A 23,414-nucleotide genomic window follows, 5' to 3' on the forward strand; every position below is an offset into this window, starting at 1 on the left:
TCATGGAAACTCCACAATACAGTAGCCATAACTCATCATGCATGATTTTAGTGTCAAGGATTAAAGACCACACCTTAATACATTGACAAGCTTTATTAAACTGTTAAATGAACTTGGTATTTGCTAAGAAAACTTCAATCATCACTGCTGCAAAGAGTTTCCCACATTGGTTATTAACTGAATACGGTCATCTATGGTGGATTGCCAGTAAACACAAACCTTGACATGTGAAAGAAAAGCTAATTTATATGCATGTGACTTTCACTGCTGCCATGGCTGCACAAAGTCCCTGCATAGTTCCCTCAATCGGGTCAAAATTAATATTTATACTATGAAAATATCAAAATCAAAAGGAGAGAGAAATCCCTTCATGGATTCTGTTTTTAACCATAATGGTGCTCAAGCAAAATGAGGATCTCCATGGTTATCGTTAAATCTATTCAAACTGATCTTGCGGCTTACAAACTTTCAAAACACAAAAATAAAGATATTTAGCCTAAAACAGAAACTAGCCTTTATACAAAAAAATGTACCTACCTCATACGCCTAAAGGGGAAAATCTGATTACTCCACAAATCCTATGTATCAGTTCACAACACAAACTTAGTTATTTGACACAGACAAGCTTCTGTCAAACTAAATAATGAATTTTGATTAATTTCACACAAAAGCAAAAGTTTAAAACAAAAACTTGTTGACCACTTAAACAAACTGGAAACTAGTCTAAATAATTTATGTCTTGATGTTAAAGAATTTCAAAAGCACAGTGCACTCGTGTTGCAACCCAAACAAGCTCATAATTGTAATGTTGATGTTGCAGTGGTCAACTGCTGAGGGTTAAACCCCTGCAAAACCAAATGTTTTGGTCACAGATTGGGACTGGGTGTAGTATGTGTGACTGACTCACGGATTACTTTACTTTCTGCCTGACGGAGGGGGTGGCAGTGGAGGAGCAAACTGGAATGGGGAGTGCCCCATCAGCCCAAGCATGGGCTGGGGAGGGTTGAACTGCTTGGCCATTAGAGGCTGGGGGCCCGATGAAGAGGGCGGGGCCTGCCCCACTCCAACACTCCCCGACCCAGAGCTGCTCCTGGAGCTGCTGCTGCTGCCGTTGTTGTTGTTCTGGTATGAGTTGGTGCTGGAGCTATAGCTGCGCCCTCCGTCCCTGCTGCTGCGATCTCTGTAGGAGGAGGAAGATGAGGAGGAGGAGCGTTCCCCGTCACGGCTGCTTCCTCTGTGGCCATCTCGACTGTCACGGCCATAGCTGCTGCTGCTGCTGCTGCTGCTGCTGTTGTTGCTGCCGCGGCTCTCCTTGGCGCTGCCGCTCCCACCCACAGAACGCATTCGCCTGTCACACTCGTCCTGGTACATCAGGTTGGGATTGTTTGAATTGGAGCCACCGCGAAAACGAGGACGGCCACCTGGAGATAATTAAAAAAAAAAAGGATGAAGGAAGAGAGAGGAAGGACAAACGCATCACACTGCTATGTTGGCCCGTCACATGAGGAACTACCTCTCAAACATTCAATTCATGTTAGGTTGAAGCTGTTTTATCCCATCTTTAACAATACCCTCATACTTAAGACATTAGGACAGCGAAATACTACAACTCCCCATAATCTGAAAACTGTTCCTCTTTGGGTGTTGAGATCTCATGAGCTTAATGAATTAGCCACCAAACAAAGCATATAGTAATCTAATCCAGCAGGCAGTGTCCCTCACCTCCTCCACGTCCAGTATCGACCAGCTGCAGCAGTTTGGGATTGATGGCCTGTCGGGCCTCTTCCAGCACCCGGATCAGCTCGCGGGCCTGGCGGAGGTTCCCCGGGGTGAAGAAGGTGTAGGCGGTGCCTTTGTTGGTGCTGCGGGCTGTGCGGCCAATGCGATGGATGTAATCCTCCGATGAGTTGGGATAGTCATAGTTGATGACAAACTTGACATCCTCCACATCTTAACATTTGAGTCAGTAGTAGTTGGGAAGAGGTGGTGGGATGGGATCAGTTACGGGGATGGAAAAGACAAGAAGACAAAGTCAGGAAAACCTAAAACTGGTTGAGAAATTTACTCCAAATTTCAGTTTGTTGCTTTTAGAACATTCAGACAGACAATACCTGCAAGACCCAGCAATACCCATCATCCTCTGAAAGCGTAAACCCACTTACCTCTTAAATCGTCAACTACTTTTACAATACACAATTAGAAAATGTATTTACTTACCATGACAACTACACAAACAGGGCTCACCTATCCAGCATAGCAATAAACTATGTGTAGCCAAAAGGTACATAATCAGCTTAATCTACGGATGAAAAAGTTTTTGGTTTGCTGAAGAATTTGGACAATATAAAGTGAAATTGTAAAAAGAGGCAAGTGACCTCACAGGATCCTTGTGTAAAAGACAGATTCAGTAGTCTAAAAGGATTTCTGATCAGAACCAAATAAGAAATGTATTTTAGAGGTCTGTTTCTCATTACAGTTGACAAGGGCTCTGAAAGCACTGCTGTTATTAAAAGCAAAAACAAGTCTGGATTTGGTAACATAAAGACGAAGGCTGGTGGAAGACAAAATGGGGGAGGAGGGGGTTGAAGTAGAGTACTTACCCCGTATCAGAGATTTAGTGATGGCTCATAAAGTGAGCCCTCTGTCCCCCTACCCATCACCAGTCCTGGGAGGTCTGCAGGGGTAGGAGGAGAGCGCACAGGACTAAAGCGGTCCCTTCTCTCCCACCTCGCCACTCCTCCACAACACTCCCAAAGCTGGAAACTGTGTGACCCAGAGCTCCAGCTGGACTGTGCAGGGATGCAGGACTACTCTATTCTCATCTGTGCCTCCCTCATGTCACCCAGCCTTTTTTATCTTATCCTATCTAAGCATTAAAGTCCTTGTAAGAATGAGCAAGCCACCAATGGCAGTGATATCAAAGAGCCCAGCTTTTTAAGTTTGGTAACAAGAAACAGACATTAAGGAGGAGGCGTGTGGGTGTTTTCTGAGAGAGGGGTCTGCCAGGGAATTTGAAAGCTGACAGCTTTTTCTAGTCCTTATGGAGGGTTTTAGCAAGTGATCAAGAGCTGGTGAGTTTTTACCAGACGTGACTGTTGGTCTGCTATGATGCTTAGAAAGATAAATGTCGAAGTCTTAAAAGACAAAAGGGATTGAAAGCAGGACAAAGTCGATTTGGGAATGGGAAGAAAAAGGGACAAAAAGGGACAGGGGTCAGTAATGGTTTTAAAGGAAACAACAGGAAGATAATACAAGACCAGGACAGGAAGTTGGGTGATAAAAAGAGGTCCAGTAAAGAGACGAATGAGAGAAAAGAGCAAAGGAGGGAGGGAAGTGATAACCAAGCGAGAAAAAACGACAGCAGGAGAAAGAGAGATGATGTGTGAGAGAGGCAGAGAATGCGAGTGAAAGAAAGAAAGGACAGAGAGGCCGAGGAGTGAAAGGGAAGGGAACTGGATTATAGAGAGGTGGCTCCTCCAGGCCAGGACTCCTGCCAGCCAGGACCAGACATGACGTCCGCAGAGGGAGAGGCCGGACGGCACAGCCAGTGGTGTGAGGGGTGTCAGGGGCTGGCATCAGGGGGCAGTTCAGAGGGGAGCCTCCAGCATAGCCGTCCATGCCCGGCTTTGGCGGCTTTCCACCCTCACTTCCTGGCAGTTGTCTCTTTCTGTCTTCTCGTAACGCACCACTGTATCTCGGCTTCACAAAACTTAAGTATGACCTATCAAACTGGATTATATGCAGGACCAATTGAGGGTAAAAACTTTGCTCTCCAAAGTTTGTTATTGGGAATGGAAATGTATCTCCAGGACTGTCAAAAAAAAGTCTTCTTAATCCATATCCCATCAGAATAATAAATACATGAATATTGAAAACTTTGTAAAAAAGTCTCCAAGTCCGAGTCTTTGTGTTAATTCAATCAGCAAATAGTGGTGCGTCACTGTGATGATGGCATGGCTGAGGGGAGCCCACCCTCCTCCAAACCCCCCTCTTCGCCCTCTCTCACCTGACAGCCGCCCCCGACCCTTCGGATCAAATTTGGAAGCCCAGCAGCACCCCACGCTCGCACCCCCCCGTCGCCCAGGTGACCAGTGTCCTGGAAGGGGGGAGAGTTTTGTTTGTGGGCTCTGTTCTAGGTTTTCAGCGGAGATGGCTGTGACTGGGACTGATTAATCAGGCCGTCTCTCTCCCCCAAGTCAGCTTTCGATTTGTCATGCCTAGGTCCGGCTGCAGGCTCCCGAGGGCCTGTGTGCTTCTAGTTGCCGGAGGAGAGACTTGGAAACAAAAAAAAAACAAAGAAAAAAAATGAAAAGAAAACAAATGAACATAGAATTAGGTTAAAGGTTGATAGCCATCCTGTAAAGGGCTGCTTCACTAGCACGCACCCTTTACATCTTATCACTGTTCTACATCCTTCCCATGTTCATTTCTTTCTGTTATTCGATAGAGCAAAGTGGCTTAAACCTATGATCCACTTCTTAGAGACACATTTTATCTGAGAAGCATATTTTCTTTTGAAGAAAAGCAAATCTGTATGTGTTTGTAATTGACTTTTGATCATAAATGATACCATGAATAAACATGCAGTGAAGAGTTATTACATATTTGACCATTGTTATTATTTTATTACTAATTGAATGGTATAATATATTGCATGTGTAGTGTATCAGTGTGTTTGCACTTGAGCACACAGGACGTACCCAAACCACGCGAGGCCACGTCAGTAGCAATGAGGATAGGAGCTTTGCCGCTACGGAACTCTGCAAAACAGAATATATGATCAGAAAAATAATGTCTTCATGAAAGAAAAAACAGATAAGAAAAAGGTAACAATGCCTAAATAAAGTCCCTGTTATTCAAATGTCAGATTGTTTGTTTTACCAGATAACACCCAGTCTCTCTCTGGCTGGCTCTTGTCGCCATGAATACACATCGCTGGCCACCTGGAAGAGACATAAGCAAGCTGTAACGTAAATGAAAGTTAATATCGCAATGATTTCACATTTCTTAATCCCCAGAGGGAAATGCATGCCCACCTGTTCCTGCAAACTTTGGGGTCAGATACAGGATGTGATTAGCATGGGAATACATGAGATCACGCACCATAAAAAAATTGGAAAGACCAAACTGTATATAAAAGCTTTTCTATTCCTATTATACATCATTATTATTCACCCATCACGTCTCATCCTGCGTGTGAGATCGTCACATCGTTTCTTGGTCTCCACGAAGATGATGGTCTTGTTCTCTTTCTCAGCCATGATCTCCTCCATCAGCTGGATCAACCTGAGGAAAGAAAGCGAAAGAAAAAAAAAAAACATTTATAATATTCACAAGTTATACATGTATATATCATAATCATCCCTTCAAAAAAAGTCGATTAAAGCAAGCAATATTACAAAGGAAAAGGGCCCTAAGGAAATACAAACCAAACAAATGTTATAAACCAAAGCAGGAAAAGACAGATCTGAAATGTGGCCGGCCTCTTACTTGTTGTCCTTCTCACTCTCGATACAGACATCAACTATCTGAAGGATGTTGTGGTTGGCGCTGAGCTCCAGTGCTCCGACATTGATTTGGACATAGTCTTTCAGGAAGTCCTCTGCCAGCTGGCGGACATCTTTAGGCCACGTAGCGCTCCACATCAGGGTCTGTCTGTCGGGCTGGGCAAAGAGCAAACCAGACAAACAGAAACAAGTAAGGACAGAAACTAAAATGACTGCTTCATCTTTAAAAAACGTAGCATTTCTCTGCTGTTAATTTACCCTGATCTGGTCCACAATCTTGCGAATCTGTGGTTCAAAACCCATATCCAGCATGCGGTCAGCTTCATCCAGAACCAAGAAAGTGCAGTGTCGCAGGTTTGTCTTTCCAGCCTCAAGAAAGTCAATCAGACGACCTGGTGTGGCAATGCAGATCTCAACACCTGCAGGAGACAAATTTAGTACATTACAGACAAATAAAATGTGGATTTCAATGGGAAACAGTTTCAGCTGACTCAGAAAAAAAGAAAAGTAAGTAATGTGATACAAATTAGTCTGAAACCAAATAGTTAATACTCCCTACCTCTCTCCAGGTCTCTTATTTGAGGTCCCTTGGGAGCACCCCCATACACACAAGTGCTTTTGATGCGGGAGGACTTTCCATAATCGAATGCCACCTGCTGGACCTGCTGCGCCAGTTCTCTTGTGGGGGCCAGGACCAAGCACTGTAGAGCAAACATATAATGCCATAACAATACACCGTTTAGTGCATTTGACACTTTAATGTTTTGCTAAGAGGGCATTTAATATCATTCTTGTAAACTTTGATATCTCAAAGTGGACTACTAAGTGATTAGTGTATTCCTTTTCTCTGCACGTACAATGGGCCCATCTCCACGCTCCAAGTAGGGCTGATGATTGATGTGCACAATGGCAGGCAGGAGGTACTGAAGAGAAAAAAAAGGGGGGAAAGGTCAGTGGACTGTGCTTCTGCATATTACGCATCCATCTTTGCAAGTACAGTTAGAGGAAGACATGTGTCTCACCGATAAGGTCTTCCCAGAGCCAGTCTGAGCAATGCCCACCATGTCTCTCCCGCTGAGGGCCAGAGGGAAGCCTTGTGCCTGAATGGCTGTGGGCTCCTTGAAATTCTGCTGCATGAGTACATCCAATACATATTCTAGTTTTGAGAGGCAGAACAAATATCCTGGTTATTTCTGTGACAACTGATTTAGTTTATTCTTTTTTTTGTACTGGCTGTGTATTTCCACAATTGTACATTTGCAGATATCCATGTATGCATGTGCTTACGGGGAAACTGTGCCTGATGGAAGTTGGTGACAGGCTTTGGGCAGCCTGTACCTCGAACAGTGATTTCTTTCTTCCTGCAAAACTCCTCAACATCATACTGAAAGCACAAGAGTGAGAGAAAAAAAACCAAAAGACTAAAAACACGTGTAGGTCATTTTTAATAAAGTTACTCTTCATTGCCAAAGTCTAAATTAGACAGCGGCATCAGAAGATCAGACTGTTCAGACTGTTTCAGCAATACCTGGCTCATTCGCTGCACTTCTGCATGTTCACTGTAAAAGTTCTTCTCAAATTTAGGAAGCTCGTCCAGGTCCCATCTCTTCTTCCGTAAACGGTCCCCGGGGTTCCCAAACTTTTTACCCGGTGTTGGGCCGCCTCTGCTGGACCCGAAGCGAGGGCTGCTGCAACATGACGACACACACACACACACACACACACACACACACACACACACACACACACACACACAGACACAGACACACACAGACACACAGAGACACACAGACACACACACACACACACACACACACACACACACACACACACACACACACACACAGAGACACAGAGACACACACACACACACACACACACACACACACACACACACACACACACACACACAGACACACACACACACACACAGACACACAGAGACACACACACACACACAGACACACACACACACACACAGACACAGAGACACAGACAAACACACACACACACAGACACACAGACACAGAGACACAGAGACACACACACACAGACACACAGACACACACACACACACACACACACACACACACACACACACACACACACAGACACACACACACACAGAGACAGAGACACACACACACACACACACACACACACACACACACACACACACACACACACACACACACACACACACACACACACACACACACACACACACACACACACACACAGTTAATAGCCTTTTATAATGGCAGCTAGCGGTCTGTGCTAGCTGTGACTGGTTGGCTGCTTACCCTCTGTCACGGCCTCGGTCTCGGTCTCTGTCTCCGTACGAACCTCTCATTCTAAGGACACACTCTCTCGTATGGAAGGTGAAGCGGTTGTTTAATGGACCCTTTAGGTCAGGTGACCCTTTCCTCTCTAAGAAGTTACCTGGTTTTCTTTAACTGTTCCTGTCACAGGCCTTGAACACCACCTTTAACCGACACGGCCTTTATTTCAGACAAACGGTAACGTTTAACGTGGATGGAGACACCGTCGCTTCCTCAAGTCAAATATCACCACAAAGCATCACGAGCTACAGCTTCAGCTCAATAGAAACAATAACAAGGCGCAGCTAGCTGTGCAGCTATGTTGTTGTTGTTGTTGTTAGCATTACTCTGATTGGCTGGCTGCTCGGGAAGCCCCGCCCCCACGTCTGATTGGACGTGGATCAAACACAGCTTGTAGTCTCAGTCTCACATATCTGCTATTTAAATCAACTTTGCTTTCATTTGAGACTAAAATCAGACACCAAAAGTGAGAAATTATTTTTTGTTTCTTGATGGCATTGTACAATGTAACAAAATATTACATATTGTTGTGATGATGGTGTCACAAGCTGACTAGATCAAAAACCTGGCAGAAATGTATTTTTTGCATTTTGTATTTTATTTCATTTTTTTAACAACAGAAACCATTATAGCATCAAAACAAGAGATACTATTGCCAATATACAAATCAATAAGTGTACAACAGAAATAAAACAAGAGATCATATGGAAATTAAAACATTAACTAAAGCACTACACAAAGCAATGCCATAACAGGCATCATCATGAATGTTCCGCAGTGCTTCCACAGAGTTTAACTCTATTTACAACATTCCCTTCTTTCAGGTATAATATTTCCTGGTTTTATATACTCATACTATTCTTTGTGATTAATATCCAGCTTTTAAAACACATAGTATCAAAACTGTTATTTGATAGTGTTTTGAATCGAGACGCTTGAGTTTGATATGCTGCTAACTTGGGGCAGAGTCGAGGATATAGTTTAGCAGTCACACCAGGAAACTGTTCAACACTTTCATTATCCCCCTAATTGAAAACGATTTTCCCATTAAGAAGATGATTGTCCTCTTTTGAGGATACACATCAATTTGGCAGTTCATTTTTCACTTGGCTTACATTCATTACAAACAAGGACTTCACTGTTTGTTTAATTTCCGTCAATAGACTTGAGTCGATCCGTAAAATCAGTTTGCACTCTGCACTTAACATAACAAGAGGAAAAGAATGATCACACATTTAGCGCCAGCATTGGGCTTAATGGGTTAAGATCTAGTCAGCACTTATATTGCTGTGTTCTGCCATCAAACATTTAAGATCAGGACCACAAGCAGCTTTTATACGGGCCCCTGATAAGACGCATAGTCAACATCACTTGATGAACAATTAACTCTGCCAATGTGTAACTGAGTATTACGGGCAGACCTGAAGGTTCTGACTCACTTGAGGATTATTTTTTTTACAATGCTTCACCGCTTTAGTGTGTGCCTGAACAAATCCATGTGCAGCCTGCATACATTGTTGTAATGCCCATATATTCATTTTCTAGATGAGGGAGTCGAATTTAAAGCCCTGTTTGCACTGAGACTTTTTGAATGGCCTTATCTGTCTGTGATGGCCGTCTTCCTGACTAACTCACGACTACTTTAGCAGTGAGGCCACTATAAACAATACCAGCAGAGGCAGGCCTGATCTGTGCTGCCCTTAATTATGGGATTACAATCCGCAGCACATCACAGCTGGGCCGGCTCTGCAGGGAAGCGTTGCTTCTTCAGTAATCTGTAATCTGTAATCTGTGTGGGCGTTGTCCTTCCGCCAGTCTCCCTGCCCGCACTAATATCCCTCCTACAGCTGTTCCCTCTCAGAGCTCCACAGACAATAACATTGCACGAGGAGCCAAAAGCTGGGGTCATGCAATTACACCTTTGAGTCACTGGTTCATATGAACCCATAACAAAATGAAAACAAAAAACAAACAAACATTTTCTGGAATAACAAACTTCCAACAAACTACTCTTTAAATGAGTTACACCTTCAAGGTCATACAACATTTAAATACAAAAATGTGATTCAATTCTTATATATTAAAATTAAGTAGCTTAGTTTTGCTTGACTATAAATCAATTCTAAATCTTAAGACAGTGTGTCTCATTGACCTGAGCACATGGTACTCCTTCTATTTGGCAATGATTCGGTAAGAGGCAGAATTGGCAGAGGGGTGAGAAGGAGTTTGGATTGAAAATCAATATGAAAACTGACATATGAAGGAGGCCATTTGTTTCAGATGTAGATGGCACTTATTTGCTCTGGCATACACCTTATATCTGTTTAAAGTGCAGCATAAATACGCTATATGCAGGCACAGTTATTTGTTCTGTCAGTAATGGCTTCTTTGACATCAACAGAATTGACAACTGACCATTTAATAACCAGTTAATAAATCTAATGTCTGTCTGAACATCTTGACTTCTTTCTTCTCCCTGACCATACTAGTAACAACTCCTCCAACCTCTTTTATTAGCTCTCTTTCCTTGTATAAACTCTCGATCCCTTCCCACAGTCTGATAACTATGTTTCTATACATCTGAAATAAATCTGATCTTTTTATTGTTGTCTAAATGAATCTTCGATGTTAAGGTACCAACAAAAATTTTGTTCAGATTTGTTTCACACCGCTAATAGAAATCCAATATGGGCTACGGGACTAGAGTGAGTGTGTGTTTGTGCCTCAGAACTCGTCGTCAGAGCTGAGCAGCAGGGTCTTTTCGTCCCCGCGGGTGCTCAGGTTACTGTGGCTGCGGGAGATGGGGGGCCCCCCACTTCGCTCCAGTGTGGACTGCTGGGTGTACTGCTGATAAGCCGGCGAGAAGTTGTGGATGGCATCCTGGACCATGTCCCCTGGATTCATGGTCTCCTTCAGGCTGCTGGAGATGCTCTTCATTGGGGCACATCGGCCTGGATAAAGGGGTGGAGAGGTTGGAATATCAGTAAAGAGACACAAAAGTGGAGGGAGATATGGAAGTGACAGACGATGAGTGAGAAAATGGTTTGGATGTGTTTCCTTCAAACTTTCAAGGGAATTTTCCAAGTTAATCTTTGAAATGTGGCCCAAAAATATAATTTTGCCAAATTCGATCAGCAGAATGGAACAAAAAAAAATCTGTTGCCTCAAAATCCTAGACATGCAGATTATTTGATAAAGCAACAGTGGGTAGTAGGATATTACTGGAGGTCAAGAGGTGATGAATCAACATTAGGTTACGCTAATTTACATTGCTTCAGGTCTTATTGATTCACTGCTGGGAGACAGAGAATAAGAGAGGCCCGCTGAGCCTGGGTAGGAACATAGACAAGCAAAATTGTGCCAAGCAAAATGCTCAAGAACTGAAGTCACCGGCTGCAAAATAAGCACAAAGAAACAAAACAAGATCGCTGTAGACCCGCGGTTTTAAATGAATAAACTGAGCTCATGCTGAACTGAAAACGATGTGAAAGTAATGGACATTTCACCACACTCAAACCCCAACAGGCAAAGGAAAAGCACATATAGAGGTAAACATACAGAACTGGGGTAGATACAGACAGAACACAGCTAACATCAGACCTACCGTACTGTCCATAGATAGGAAAGGAGCCTTTCAGCGCATCAAAGTGAAGAAGAGAGAAAGAAAGGAGACAAAGAGAGACAAGGAACACAAGAAAGTCAAGATGAAAATGAAGGAAAAGCCGAAGAGAAGAGAAAGACTCATGTATAAAGAGCATATAAGATAGGAATCATAGTAAAATAGTTTGGGACACAAAGAGTGAGGTTTAATCAGACTGCAGAAATCAAGTCTATATAAAGGATCATTCACATTCCGAGCAGACCGATTATAATGCACACTATAACATACAGACTCTCTCATTATCTACATATTTTGCCTTAATGTTCTGATCTCACACCCGTCAAAATTACACCAGCCTCTTAATACTTCTCTTACCATACGAGTCCAGTCTTTTATCCATGTAGACCTTGTAAGTAAAGGCATGTCGCAAAGCGACAGCAGCGAAGAACATCTCAATGCAGATGATGAAGTTTTGGTAACCAGCGGCAACCGTTCCCTCGCCCACAGAGAAGTCCGCCGAGCTAATCTGAGGGATGGCTCCGCACTTTTCCAGGATGGCCAGCAGCATGCCTGAATTGTAGAAAGTCAGATAGCAGTGAGAAAACAGGAAATCGTAAACAGAGAGTAGGCACAAAAACGTTGTGTGCATTCTGAATCTGTTCAAGACAACACCTGACCAGAGAAACTGAAATTAAACAAACACCTATTACAAAAAGTGAAAAGGTTGGTATATCAAGCTACATGATAAAGTAAAGGGATTTTATTGCTGACAGTGCAATGCAGCATTATAGAGCTGCAAAACACCAAAAAATAAACAAAACAAAAACAGTGGCAGCGGCAGCAAAAACAACATCCAGATTAAACAAAATAATTCACAAATTAAACAAAGCTGTCTTTTATATGTGTAATAGTGCATTTTCTTTTGCCAACCGCTTTGAAATGAACACCAACAGGCTGCTGCATTGCTGTGTTAACAAGTTGATTCGGTAGACTTCTTACCTTGCCAGAAGGAGAGAAAGATGACTGATTTGACCATGAAGAACTTGAGCACTGGGTTGTATGGGACAAGCAGTTCGCGTGTGGCGAAGTAGAAGAGGAAGAGAGCGTAGAGCGACAGGCTGACGGAGACGTTGTAGATGATGGTCGCATACAGGTAGCCACTAGCCACGCTGGTGGAGAGAGACAGAGAAGAAAGAATGTGGTTTAGCTATGACACAGATGGCAAACGGCTAAGTGAAGAAACGAAGAAGACCTAAAGCTGACTTACAATCAACTTGAACCTACACAAGGCAAGTTTATGTTTTCATTTGGGCAAAGAGTAAAAACCCTTTAGTGTCTTAGTTCTGGGGAAGCTGCAGCTCTTTCTTGTGTAGGATGATTATTTTTACATAACGCTTTAAGTTCCCAAAAAGATGGATATTTTGACTGAAGAGCAGCCCTCCTGTTTTTGTTGTGTATTTTTACAGGCCCTCATTAGGGATTTACTCATTAATGATATGAATTATCTGGGTTGCTGCTCAGCGGTTGCTGTATGAGAAGACTTTTTGCTGAAGATGGTCACTGTCTACAGCAGTGTGACACATAAAGTCACACAATAGATCAACGCTCAGGGAGATGCCAATGCTGTGACTGAGAGGGGAAACTTACTTAAAGTCTCCATCTTTGTATTTCCCGAAGGCCTGGAGAATGACAGTGATCACTGCCATCAGGGGTTTCACCACGCAGAACTGGAGGGTTGCCTGAAGAAGCAAGAGTGAGAGGAGGGAAAGTAGGAAAAATAGAGTCAGTAAATAGCAGGTCAGTAAAAAGCAGCGATGCTACACCAACTTGTTTCACTATGAAGTCCCACTCACTCATAGTCTTCATCAAAATGTCTAAACTGAGTTTAAAGGTTCTGAAAACGAGCAATGAGACATTAAGGAAATGTGTATGATGTTAACATTAACATCTTACTAATACAGCTGATCCTACTGGACATTAACATACACTTTGCATCTTATGCCGTATATTTGAGTATCTTAATTAGACATGACAGTTACTGGGTTGGCTACCTACAGTAATTCGAAACAGGTCTCATGAATATGGATAGAAATATCATACCGAAATTTACAGAAAAAAATCTGTAAACTAATGAATTGTTATAAAACCCTTTTAGTTATATTAAACAACGTGCAGTATATGAGACAAGAGAGTGATCTGTACCTGTTTGCAAAACCTGAGGAAACCAATGGAGTATGTCTTGCCCCACAGACAACAGGTCCCGTACATACAGCTTGACCTAAAGGGAAGTGCAGGTTCAAATTGTCTTCTTTAAAATGCAATTACCATCAATAAAGACATTAATAAGAAGGAAGGAGAACTGAATCAAAAAAAGGGAAGATGAGAGCAAAGAGGACTTACTCAATAGGTTTCCCTCTGATCTCAGCCATGATGGCGCTCTCTCCTCCCAGATACTCGTAACACAGACTCAGGAAGTTGTAGATGACAAAGGCTGAAGAGTGTGACACATAAAAAATAAATAAGGGTGATTTTTAGTGTCTGTGAAATCACTCCCAGATTCACAGACATAAAAACAGCAAATGTTTTAGGAAAAAAGGGGATGAACCAATATTGGTTCAAGGGCAACTAGCTCTAGCAGGTGAAAAAAACCTGAAGATAATTTGAGCCTCAGATTGGTTAAGCAGTAACTGACCAGAGACCCTTAACCTAAATGCATCTATACCAAGGTTTTACAAAAATACCATGTCAATGTTGCTGAGGTGGGTTTGGAAACACTGAACAACAGCCTCCAAAAAACATATTGATGCACGACAGTTATCGGTTTGTTATACAGTGTCGTGTAACTGTCATAATTACAGTTATGTATTGCTGATTTTGTTCCAGAACTGCTGAGTGTGCCATTTCATGGCAGAAAAGGTGAGTCACCCCCAGTCGGCAGGCTTAGAGATGATTGTGTAATGTTGTGAGCGAGGCATAAGACTAAGCGTAATGGTAAGGTATAGTTCTCTAAAGCTGGGAGCTGAGGTGAAGCCGTGTGAGAATGGGACACCTATGGAGACGATGTTGAATAAAACCCGTGGCCATGTCACACAATAATGTCACATAACACAAATGGCTCAGATTAACAGATGTTACACAAGTGATCTGCACACATTTAAGGCTATTATATTCACTCATGAAATGTGTTGCATAAGTACTGCTAATAAAGATAAAAATCACATTGGAACATGCAATGTTTTTGTTGGTCTTCCACAGTATCATGGGCCTCAGTGCAAAGCTACACCAGATGTGTCTTTAATCCCTTTATATTCCATCTCCCGATAAGATCTGATATGTATGGGGCGGCTGTGGTGTAGTGGAGAGCAAGGTAGTTCTCCAATCCGAGGGTCGGTGGTTCGATACCCCGGCTTCGGCAGTCGATGTGTCCTTGGGCAAGACACTTAACCCCAAGTTGCTCCCGAAGGCTTGCCATCGGTGTGGACTGGATGATGAATGTTAGTTAGAGTCTGATGGTGTGAATGGGTGATTGTAAGTCGCTTTGGATAAAAGCGTCTGCTAAATGACTGTAATGTAATGTAATCAACCTAATCAATGTAGACAGCTGTACTGGTTGCTTTTGAAGCAAACACCTACACACCTGTCGCGGGTGGTGCGGATTCGTAAATGAAATTACATCAACGTACCTGCTCTCTCCTTTAAAAGCTTACCTTTTTATATATTTAGATTAGTAGTCCCTAAAAAGCACACAGGTTGCAGTATACTGTTATGTCACATCTAGTGTGCTAGTCAATAATTGATGGGCTATTCTGCAAACACTTGTAAGCTATTGGTCATTTTATTCAGAATTAACATACAATTTAAATAAACCATGACTGGGCCACGTACTGATCCTAGTAATTGAAGTCCCCTGAGAGTGCAGGTTGTTTTTTCATCCGCTGCCCCAGGTGTTCTCAGGCTAATTTAAGGGTAACCCACAGATACCAGCTCCCCACTGCCCTCATTACTATTTGAAGTGGCTCAGTTTAAAAGTGAACCTGTGATTGTAGCGCACCCACAACCCTGCCAGGACACAGTCAGCACAGTGGTGGCTTTGTTAATGTTGCATAGCTACGCATGCAATATTTCTGAACTCTAAAAGTGGACTTTCACTGCTTTTAGCTTGAAAGGCGCCGGCAGATGAATTTGTGGCACATCAAGAGCATAAATAGCCAAGAGTGTTACTCATGAGAGCAGCAACATATACCTGTCTTAATCTAGATTTGTAATTGTAGAGACAAAGCTCACCATGTCAATACTGGGCCTCGATAAAGATAGTTGTCTGGGACTTACATATCCAATAGCTTAAACAGTAACCTCTACATTCATACATTATTCTATAATGTATTCATTCTGTAATATGTACTATGTATGTTCTTGGGTGCAACTAACCATTCTTTTTGTATTATAGTCATCATCTTAAAAGTGTGTTTTTGATGAAAAAATGTATTCTTTAGTATACAAGATGATTAGAAAATAATAACCAACAGTTCAAGCAGATCTTCACAATGAGAGGCTACAACTAGCTTTCTGCCTTCCAGTAGATCAACTAGTTTCAGCACTAGAATCATGCTGAGGCAATTATCCTCATAGAGCACATGTGGTGATGGGATACTAAAAGCAAATTGACTCAAACATAACCACAGTATGATATATAATTGCTTGTTTTATTCTTAATTGTTTTGAAATTCTGCATGAGCACTGTGAGGGACCGAAAGAGAGAAGCTTGTGATTTATCTGCTCACAATTAAGTCTTCTCAAGGATTTGCTGGTTTTCCTGCAGTTGCTAGGAAACAGGTTTCCCCTCCCCTGCAATCCCAAGAGGCCATGGAGACACGAGGACAAAGATGGCAACCTTTGTAAATGAAGACACTGCAAAGGCCATCTGCCAGTGGGGTATCACGACACGTTTATTCTCACACCCTTATTTCTGCTGGGAGTCAAAGGACGCTTCGGAACACAACACACTCACTCCCACCGCCGTGGTGAATATTCTGCTGTTTGCCAAATATGGCAGCACAAAATCCGGCCTGCAGCAGAAATTGCAAGTGTAGCAGCGTATTGCACAGCTTTCCTCAATCCACTCACCTTCGTAGCAGTCTCGGACTGTGTCAAAGTACACATAATACTCCTCATTGGTGAAGAAAAGAAGGCTGAGCCAGGAGTCGAAGGCATAGATGGGGACTATGAAGAGGATCCTAACTATGTGCCTCTGTTCATTTGGGGAGCTGTAGTAACGCAGGTGCATGTAGATCTAAAAAGAAGAGAGCAAGAAAAAAAAAAAAAGCAAAGGTCAGAAATATAAGAAAATACTTTATACAATGATGAAAGACACGATTTTCTAACCAGTACTTTTCAATGAGTGAAATATATAATATATATAATATATATTTCATATATATGCTTTAGCTAGTGATGCAAATATCTATTCAATGTTATTTTACAATTCTGTCACAAAATTAATGCAAAAAATGAGTCACTCCCGGAGCCTGAAACTGAGGCAGATGTGATCTGATGTCATAAGATCTCACACATTGTCGTAGTTGGTAAATATAATACTGCATGTCCGTATGTGTGGATGGTGACTGATTGCAGCATGGTCTTTAGGAGTAGGACCATATTTTGGGATAAGCAATACAAAAACAGAATGTATTAACTTTTAACTTGTCTACAACATCAGTGCATGGCAAGGCACAGGTACAAGGTGCTTTATAAGATATCCCTCCAAAAGAAGTCAGGAGATTTACAGTGGAGGGGTCATTTCTGTGGGTCTGTATATTTTGTGACCCGTGTACTCGTTCAGAAAGAGAGCAAAATGAGTCTTGCTAAATTTCCTGTATGCTCAGGCCAAACCGACTGCATGGCTTGCTGGGTGAAACCATGTGAGGGGAAGTGGGTCTGGGTCTGTGAACTGGTTTGTATTTAAAGATAAACAGGGTGGTTTTGTGTTTTCTTTGCTTGGTGGGAGGTTGAGGGTGCATGTGGAATGTGTGAGTGAATGCGATGGGCTGATTTTTAAAAGTAAAGGTACATAATAGACCTCTCTTCCTGTTTTTTCTTGTGATGGTGGCTTTTAAGTAAGATGTTTAATTAAAGGACATAAAAAAATCATAACGTGGTGGATAAATGGGTTTTAAATCGAAAACTAATTACTACCTTATGAAACCTGCATGCCAGCCTCTAGTTTGTCTGAGCAGGTCAGAGTACGGCCAGTATACGTTTGCTTAAGTTGGACATTGGAGCGCTGTGAGTCTGGATGGTGTGTGTTGCGTGCATGCACTAACACACATAGGGTGTTTCGGGTAACTGACACTGGGCTTTCATCACTCCTATTGAGAGCAGCAGACGGCAGGAAGAACAGGGTGGGCTCCTCTGTATGCTCCATCCGGCTCCTCTCCACTTACACAATGTCGCGCCTATCACCTTTCCTGGTCTGTAAACAGACACACACCTTTGGTAGCATAACAAATAGTGGGTGACAATACACCAAGCGAGACAGTGCACTCCGCTCACAGGGCTTGTTGCTAGGTGACCCTCCTCCCTCCTCCGCAGACGCACACAAACACACATCCCTTGCCCTTTCATGTCGAAGTCGAGCTAGGAGCACTTGTTGCCAGAGTGATAGAGGGCTCTTCTTTGAGCTGTATGTGAAGAACAATGGAGGACGAATCACTAACCTATGCCTCCAGGTCCAGTAGATCTCCCTTACATAAAAGGGACGCTTAGTAATAAACTTCAGGGTTACATGGGGGCTGATAAACTGACTAAAACAAGGCAAACACTGCACTTATCTGCAACACTATCACAAAACAAACACCTCCAATCTCCAGAGATTTTTAACACTCCCATAACTGTCAAAACACAGGACACCAAAATATGTCACTCTACAACTTTATTTTTTGGAGCTTTTCCTCACATCATACTGCCCTAGTTGATATTTTTAAAAACCTAAGTAGATTCTTCTATAGGCTACAGAATAGTAGGGCACACTGAGGTCTTGCTACACTCTCCTATGGCAACTCTACCCGAGTTATCTGGCACAGAGTAGATGTGTTTCAGGGGGTCTAATCAACCTCAGACTATCAAACTGGGCTCCTTGGGGCCCCATGGCGTCCTTGGGGTTTGGGCTCCAATCCTAAATTGCAACATCTCTTGTTCCCCACCGGCCAGTTGTTTCTGTCATTCTTCATCATCTATCCCCTCATTCCCTGTCTAGGGACATCGTTTGAGAGGTAATACTTTAATAGAGGTAATAATAATTTGTTTCTAATGCTTAATGCTTAAGATTTGCTACTTACTCTAATGGTTAACTTTCCAGAATTCTTTTTTTGCCCCTTTCATTCACACAAACGCTTAATGTGTATGAAGCATAAATATCAGAGTGAAGGTGCTCACTGTGTAGCCAATGTGAAACAAGTAGTGTGGACCAGCTGAATGGAAAATCTGTCAGTATTTGGAAGAAGCTTTCCCCCCTTCCAGATGTTAAACTTCTAACTGCATGCATGTGTTTATAGCGTGTGAGTCTTCATATGGCCTTAGATTAATGCTCCTGGATTTTAATGTGTCTACTTTTTTTTGCTTTTGCTTAAAAGGAGCCATTTGTACCCAATAAACCTACCTTTCGTACTTGAAGCTTAAAGAAAAAGAGGCAAACCACACCAAGCAGATAAGACTTTAGTACTTGCTTAATGATATCAATGCTGTGTTCCGACTGATAATAGAGCGGTGTAAATAACATTTTTATAAAAAGCCTCTCTCATTTTAATAAAAACCGCAGCATTGGCAATGGGGTGTCCCACTGCATGCTGGCTCTAGCAAAAATGGCCTCTCCCTACCTGGTGGCATGTGATCAGAAGAGCTGTCCAAACAAAAAACCCTGATATGGTTTGGGCAGTGGCGGTCATGAGGAAAATTGGCTCATCTGGTGTGACCACTGGGGTCTCTGGTACCCAGGAGGAGTTGGACTGCTGTGGGGCCACCGTGGCTGGGGGCCCCGGGGCGAAGCCGACAGGAGAGTCATTCGCCAACCTCTCTGCCAGGTTGATGTCTCGCCGCCAAAGTTGACCCATCTGTATGACGAAAAGGATGTATATGAGACTTAATCAAAAAAAGATGCTCTTAAGGTACTGCAACCTAATTTAACCCAGACATTTTGAATAAGTGGTAGCCTTTGGTCTACAACAAGCAGCTGCACAACCTAACCTTCCAGGTTATAAAGCCTGAATGAATCTGTAATGTGTAAATGCATCTCAACAGGCCTGAACAGCCTAAATATCAAGCCTAAATCAGCTTATGTTAAAATGAGAAAACAGATACAGAGCAGTGAAAAACGATGGGGACGTAAGGTAGGTGGGTGAAAACCACACACACCAACATATAAGGGGGGGTGGGGGGACGACGACACTCAAACATAGCAAATCATCGTGACAGCAATAGGCTCAAAGCTGCTGACCCAATTTCTCCCCTTCTTTTTCCCTGTGCTTTGCTGGGGAAGGAAGAAGAACAGTGTAGCTAGGAGCGATGCTAAATAAAAACATATTTCTGTCTTCAGAGTAATTAAACTCTTTTCCACAAATCAGCATCAAAGTACAGGCTCAGGAGACTGAGGCGTGTGGCCTTAGGTAGATGCTGCAATAAGATAAGATTTCCTGACCTAAAACTGAAATAGAGTAAAATAATTGTAAATCGTATGGAACCTCATGCAAATGCATGCTCCATAAATTGAAAAAGGTGCTCTTACCAGTTTCTGTGTGACACAAATCTTTTTTTTTTTTTTTTTTTTTTTTTTTTTTAAAGGAGCAATTATATCCCCAGAGCTGTAGCTGATAAAAAGAGACAATGTGCCCCTTCACTAATACGTGCGTAAAAATATTATTTTTGAGCACATGCAAATGTACTGTTTGACAGTAAATTGCCCCCATTTCTCTTTATAAGGAAATACGTTTGCCTGGGGATGTATCAAGGAGAAATCTGTGCAAGTGTTGTAAGAGAGAAGCATTCTTCCTAAATCAAAAGAAGCAATAGAAATTCACAACTGAACATTGGCCTTTTCAATATGGATATTCTTATGCACTCCAATACACTCAGCTTTTTATGGTTAAACAAATTTAAATTATGACAATAATTGATGAGGATCAATGGGCTTCATTTTCATTTCGCCAATGCATTGGTAAATTAACATGTTGTTAAAATGTTGTTGGCAAAAGCCTTTTTTACTAAATGCAGTTTTAATATGCCGTGCATTTAGTTTTGTTATCTTTCGAAAACAGCCGGGCCTTCATCATTAATGCGTACCCACTACCAGAGTTTCAGCATAGATTTATGCATACACAGTTTATGAATTGAGTCTGATAAGTTCTTTCCACTGTTTAGTGGCTTTAAATATATTTGTGCTTCACTTTTTTTAAACATTCATTGTCAACAAGCTAAGCTAACTGTGCAGCGCTGCACCAAAATCTGCTGAATTGTTTTTATTGTGTTTGTACTGTATCAACCTGAATGCTAACACTTGCATTTTTGCCTCGTCACCAGAATGGGAGGATTTCACTTCCACTGGAAATCCTCATATCTCTGAATTTCAAAAAGGGATTTATAAGAAGAGAAAATAAAACAAGTGCTGCTCATCACATAATAACGCTGCACTGATTTTACAAATGAAAACAAGAATAGCCGAACTGGAGCTGTCAATATCAAAAGCATCCAGAAAGTCACTCCACCACCCACGTGATCAAATCATTGTAGATCTCTCAGTACCGTCATCTCTTCAGCTACACAAACGTCTTGGTGTGGATTCTTGGAAGGCGAGAAATCTGATCATTTAATGAAAACTAATTTCACAATGACTTTCAAACCTCCCTGTGCACCAGCGAAGTATAGGCTGGCGCTCGATGTGGTTATGGATGACTCCTGCTGCTTGCCAAAGCCTCAATCAGCTCGTGGCAATGAAGTCACTAGGAACACATCAGCATGTCACACACACACCAGAATAAGTTTTAGGCAGAGGAACATAACTTTCTGCATTCCTGGACTGTTTTGTGAAAGAAATGCAAGGAAGACATATTCATTTAATATCTATTTTTTTAACTTGTGTAATTAAGGGATGGGCAGCGTCATTCTTCGTAATTTATTCTTCATGAAATTATTCATCATAATGCAATCACTTAGTCAAACGTCTAGCACAAAGGTTTGTAATAAAGCAGACAGTTACAGTTTGATAACCAATAGGAATGCATTTCAATGTGATCATTAAGCAGACTATTTAACAGCTGTGTCCAAACAGGTGTATATACTGTTATTGATGGGAGGTTTTACCATTTATCATGGCAGTCATGTATGCACTAATGTATTTAATAACCATGGTTGGATGCATGCAGAACCGTCAAAATAGGTTGTCATGTTAAAAATATCTCCTTATTTAAATAAAATGAATATAGGGAGTCATGTCTGTGCTCATTGAAGCCTATTCAAGCACCATTTGCATCAACAACAAAGCTCGGTGCTTCCCAGTGGGTCACAGACAAGAGAGAGAGAGAGAGAGGGGCAACTCTCAATCCTGCTGACTGCACTCATGGGTAGGTATCAAAACAAGCATTGTACTTTGACCCCAATCGAATCAGCAATGTGTGTGTGACAGGCCATTATAAGTCCCAAGGCCATTCTGAAACACACTGCAAAGCATCCGGCCATTGAGGCAGTTTTCAATCAGAGGCAGCGAAGATCACAGTGACCACATCTCATTTAAAATTGCTCTAAGTGTAGCTTTTATAGATCCCACAAAGAACGCAAGAGCAGGGTCACCAGCTTCAAGCCTTGACTGACACACACACACACACACACACACAATCTATTCTATCTTTATTTTGTTGTATAGTATGTGTATTTATTGTCTGTGTAGTTGTATAGTATGTGTATTTATTGTCTGTGTAGTTGTATAGTATGTGTATTTATTGTCTGTGTAGTTGTATAGTATGTGTATTTATTGTCTGTGTAGTTGTATAGTATGTGTATTTATTGTCTGTGTAGTTGTATAGTATGTGTATTTATTGTCTGTGTAGTTGTATAGTATGTGTATTTATTGTCTGTGTAGTTGTATAGTATGTGTATTTATTGTCTGTGTAGTTGTATAGTATGTGTATTTATTGTCTGTGTAGTTGTATAGTATGTGTATTTATTGTCTGTGTAGTTGTATAGTATGTGTATTTATTGTCTGTGTAGTTGTATAGTATGCTGTATTTATTGTCTGTGAAGTTGTCCCCATGGGGATTTATAAAGTTGAGCTGCTGCAACACACAATTTCCCCATGGGGATCAATAAAGGAACACACACACACACACACACACACACACACACACACACACACACACACACACACACGGGTGACGTCATATTTAAAGGGTCATATTTACCTCAGCAGTGATTCTGATGCATATATCTAAACAGTGAGTATGTAGCTGTTACTCACCTCTGCTGCTGCTGTTTGATCTGCGCTGGTTTCAATCACAGCATCAGTTTAGCTCATCATCGCAAGTCGACTGCAAACCTCTCTGAGAACAAAAGTTAAATATAACAAACACCCGAGAGCCACCCACCTATCCTATCACAGCATTATGGGCTGAACAGGAAACTCACCTCTTATCTACAGCTGGCAAGTGTCGGCAGCTAACGCTAGCTAGCCTTCCTAGCCGTTAGCTTGCTGCTGCTTCTCCCCTTAAAGTCTAAACAAAGCACTACTTCACGCTTTAAACAGGAAGCGACGCACTCATTTACAACATGAACATGTCAGTAAAAGAAAACTGGGATTTTCTCGACATTTCCCATCCACAGCTGATGACGGAGACACCGTTCTGTTATTTCATCCACATCATCTGCAGCTCAGACAACTCCGCTGTTGGCGCATGCGTACTGACGACTTGCATTTTCCGGGTCTCT

General features: G+C 42.1%; 2 protein-coding genes across 2 annotated transcripts; both read right to left on the bottom strand.

Moving 5' to 3' along the window:
- Positions 1–88: 88 nt before the first annotated feature.
- Positions 89–8,158, bottom strand: LOC129099053 (probable ATP-dependent RNA helicase DDX17). The gene is made up of 13 exons (XM_054608220.1): positions 7,811–8,158; positions 7,036–7,195; positions 6,795–6,891; positions 6,530–6,663; positions 6,365–6,430; positions 6,067–6,208; positions 5,766–5,926; positions 5,491–5,663; positions 5,176–5,286; positions 4,882–4,943; positions 4,701–4,760; positions 1,723–1,950; positions 89–1,421 (listed from the first exon to the last, which is right to left on the bottom strand). The coding sequence occupies exons 1-13, from the start codon at positions 7,858–7,860 to the stop codon at positions 916–918; spliced, it is 1,950 nt and encodes a 649-aa protein (XP_054464195.1). The 5' UTR covers positions 7,861–8,158; the 3' UTR covers positions 89–915.
- A 270-nt stretch (positions 8,159–8,428) lies between these two features.
- On the bottom strand, positions 8,429–23,378 carry LOC129099057 (transmembrane protein 184B-like). Its single transcript, XM_054608224.1, has 10 exons — positions 23,115–23,378; positions 22,948–23,029; positions 19,322–19,555; positions 16,575–16,740; positions 13,851–13,941; positions 13,653–13,728; positions 13,098–13,189; positions 12,450–12,619; positions 11,826–12,020; positions 8,429–10,800 (listed from the first exon to the last, which is right to left on the bottom strand). Exons 3-10 carry the CDS (start codon positions 19,553–19,555, stop codon positions 10,574–10,576), a joined length of 1,251 nt encoding a protein of 416 aa, XP_054464199.1. The 5' UTR covers positions 22,948–23,029; positions 23,115–23,378; the 3' UTR covers positions 8,429–10,573.
- Positions 23,379–23,414: the final 36 nt, after the last annotated feature.

The sequence above is a fragment of the Anoplopoma fimbria genome, chromosome 11, assembly GCF_027596085.1.
Source record: "Anoplopoma fimbria isolate UVic2021 breed Golden Eagle Sablefish chromosome 11, Afim_UVic_2022, whole genome shotgun sequence".
Classification (NCBI taxonomy): domain Eukaryota; kingdom Metazoa; phylum Chordata; class Actinopteri; order Perciformes; family Anoplopomatidae; genus Anoplopoma; species Anoplopoma fimbria.

What these genes read in the sequence shown, in the direction of transcription:
- LOC129099053 (XM_054608220.1), bottom strand. Translation starts at nt 7,860, where the DNA reads ATGAGAGGTTCGTACGGAGACAGAGACCGAGACCGAGGCCGTGACAGA. An exon ending in CCATCAGGCACAGTTTCCCC is followed by an intron (nt 6,664 to 6,794) that starts GTAAGCACATGC and finishes TCTCAAAACTAG; the next exon opens with AATATGTATTGGATGTACTC. An exon ending in GAGAGTGAGAAGGACAACAA is followed by an intron (nt 5,287 to 5,490) that starts GTAAGAGGCCGG and finishes TTCTTTCCTCAG; the next exon opens with GTTGATCCAGCTGATGGAGG.
- LOC129099057 (XM_054608224.1), bottom strand. Translation starts at nt 19,555, where the DNA reads ATGGGTCAACTTTGGCGGCGAGACATCAACCTGGCAGAGAGGTTGGCG. An exon ending in TACAAAGATGGAGACTTTAA is followed by an intron (nt 12,620 to 13,097) that starts GTAAGTTTCCCC and finishes TCTCTCCACCAG; the next exon opens with CGTGGCTAGTGGCTACCTGT. An exon ending in CTTTCTCTCCTTCTGGCAAG is followed by an intron (nt 12,021 to 12,449) that starts GTAAGAAGTCTA and finishes TCTACAATTCAG; the next exon opens with GCATGCTGCTGGCCATCCTG.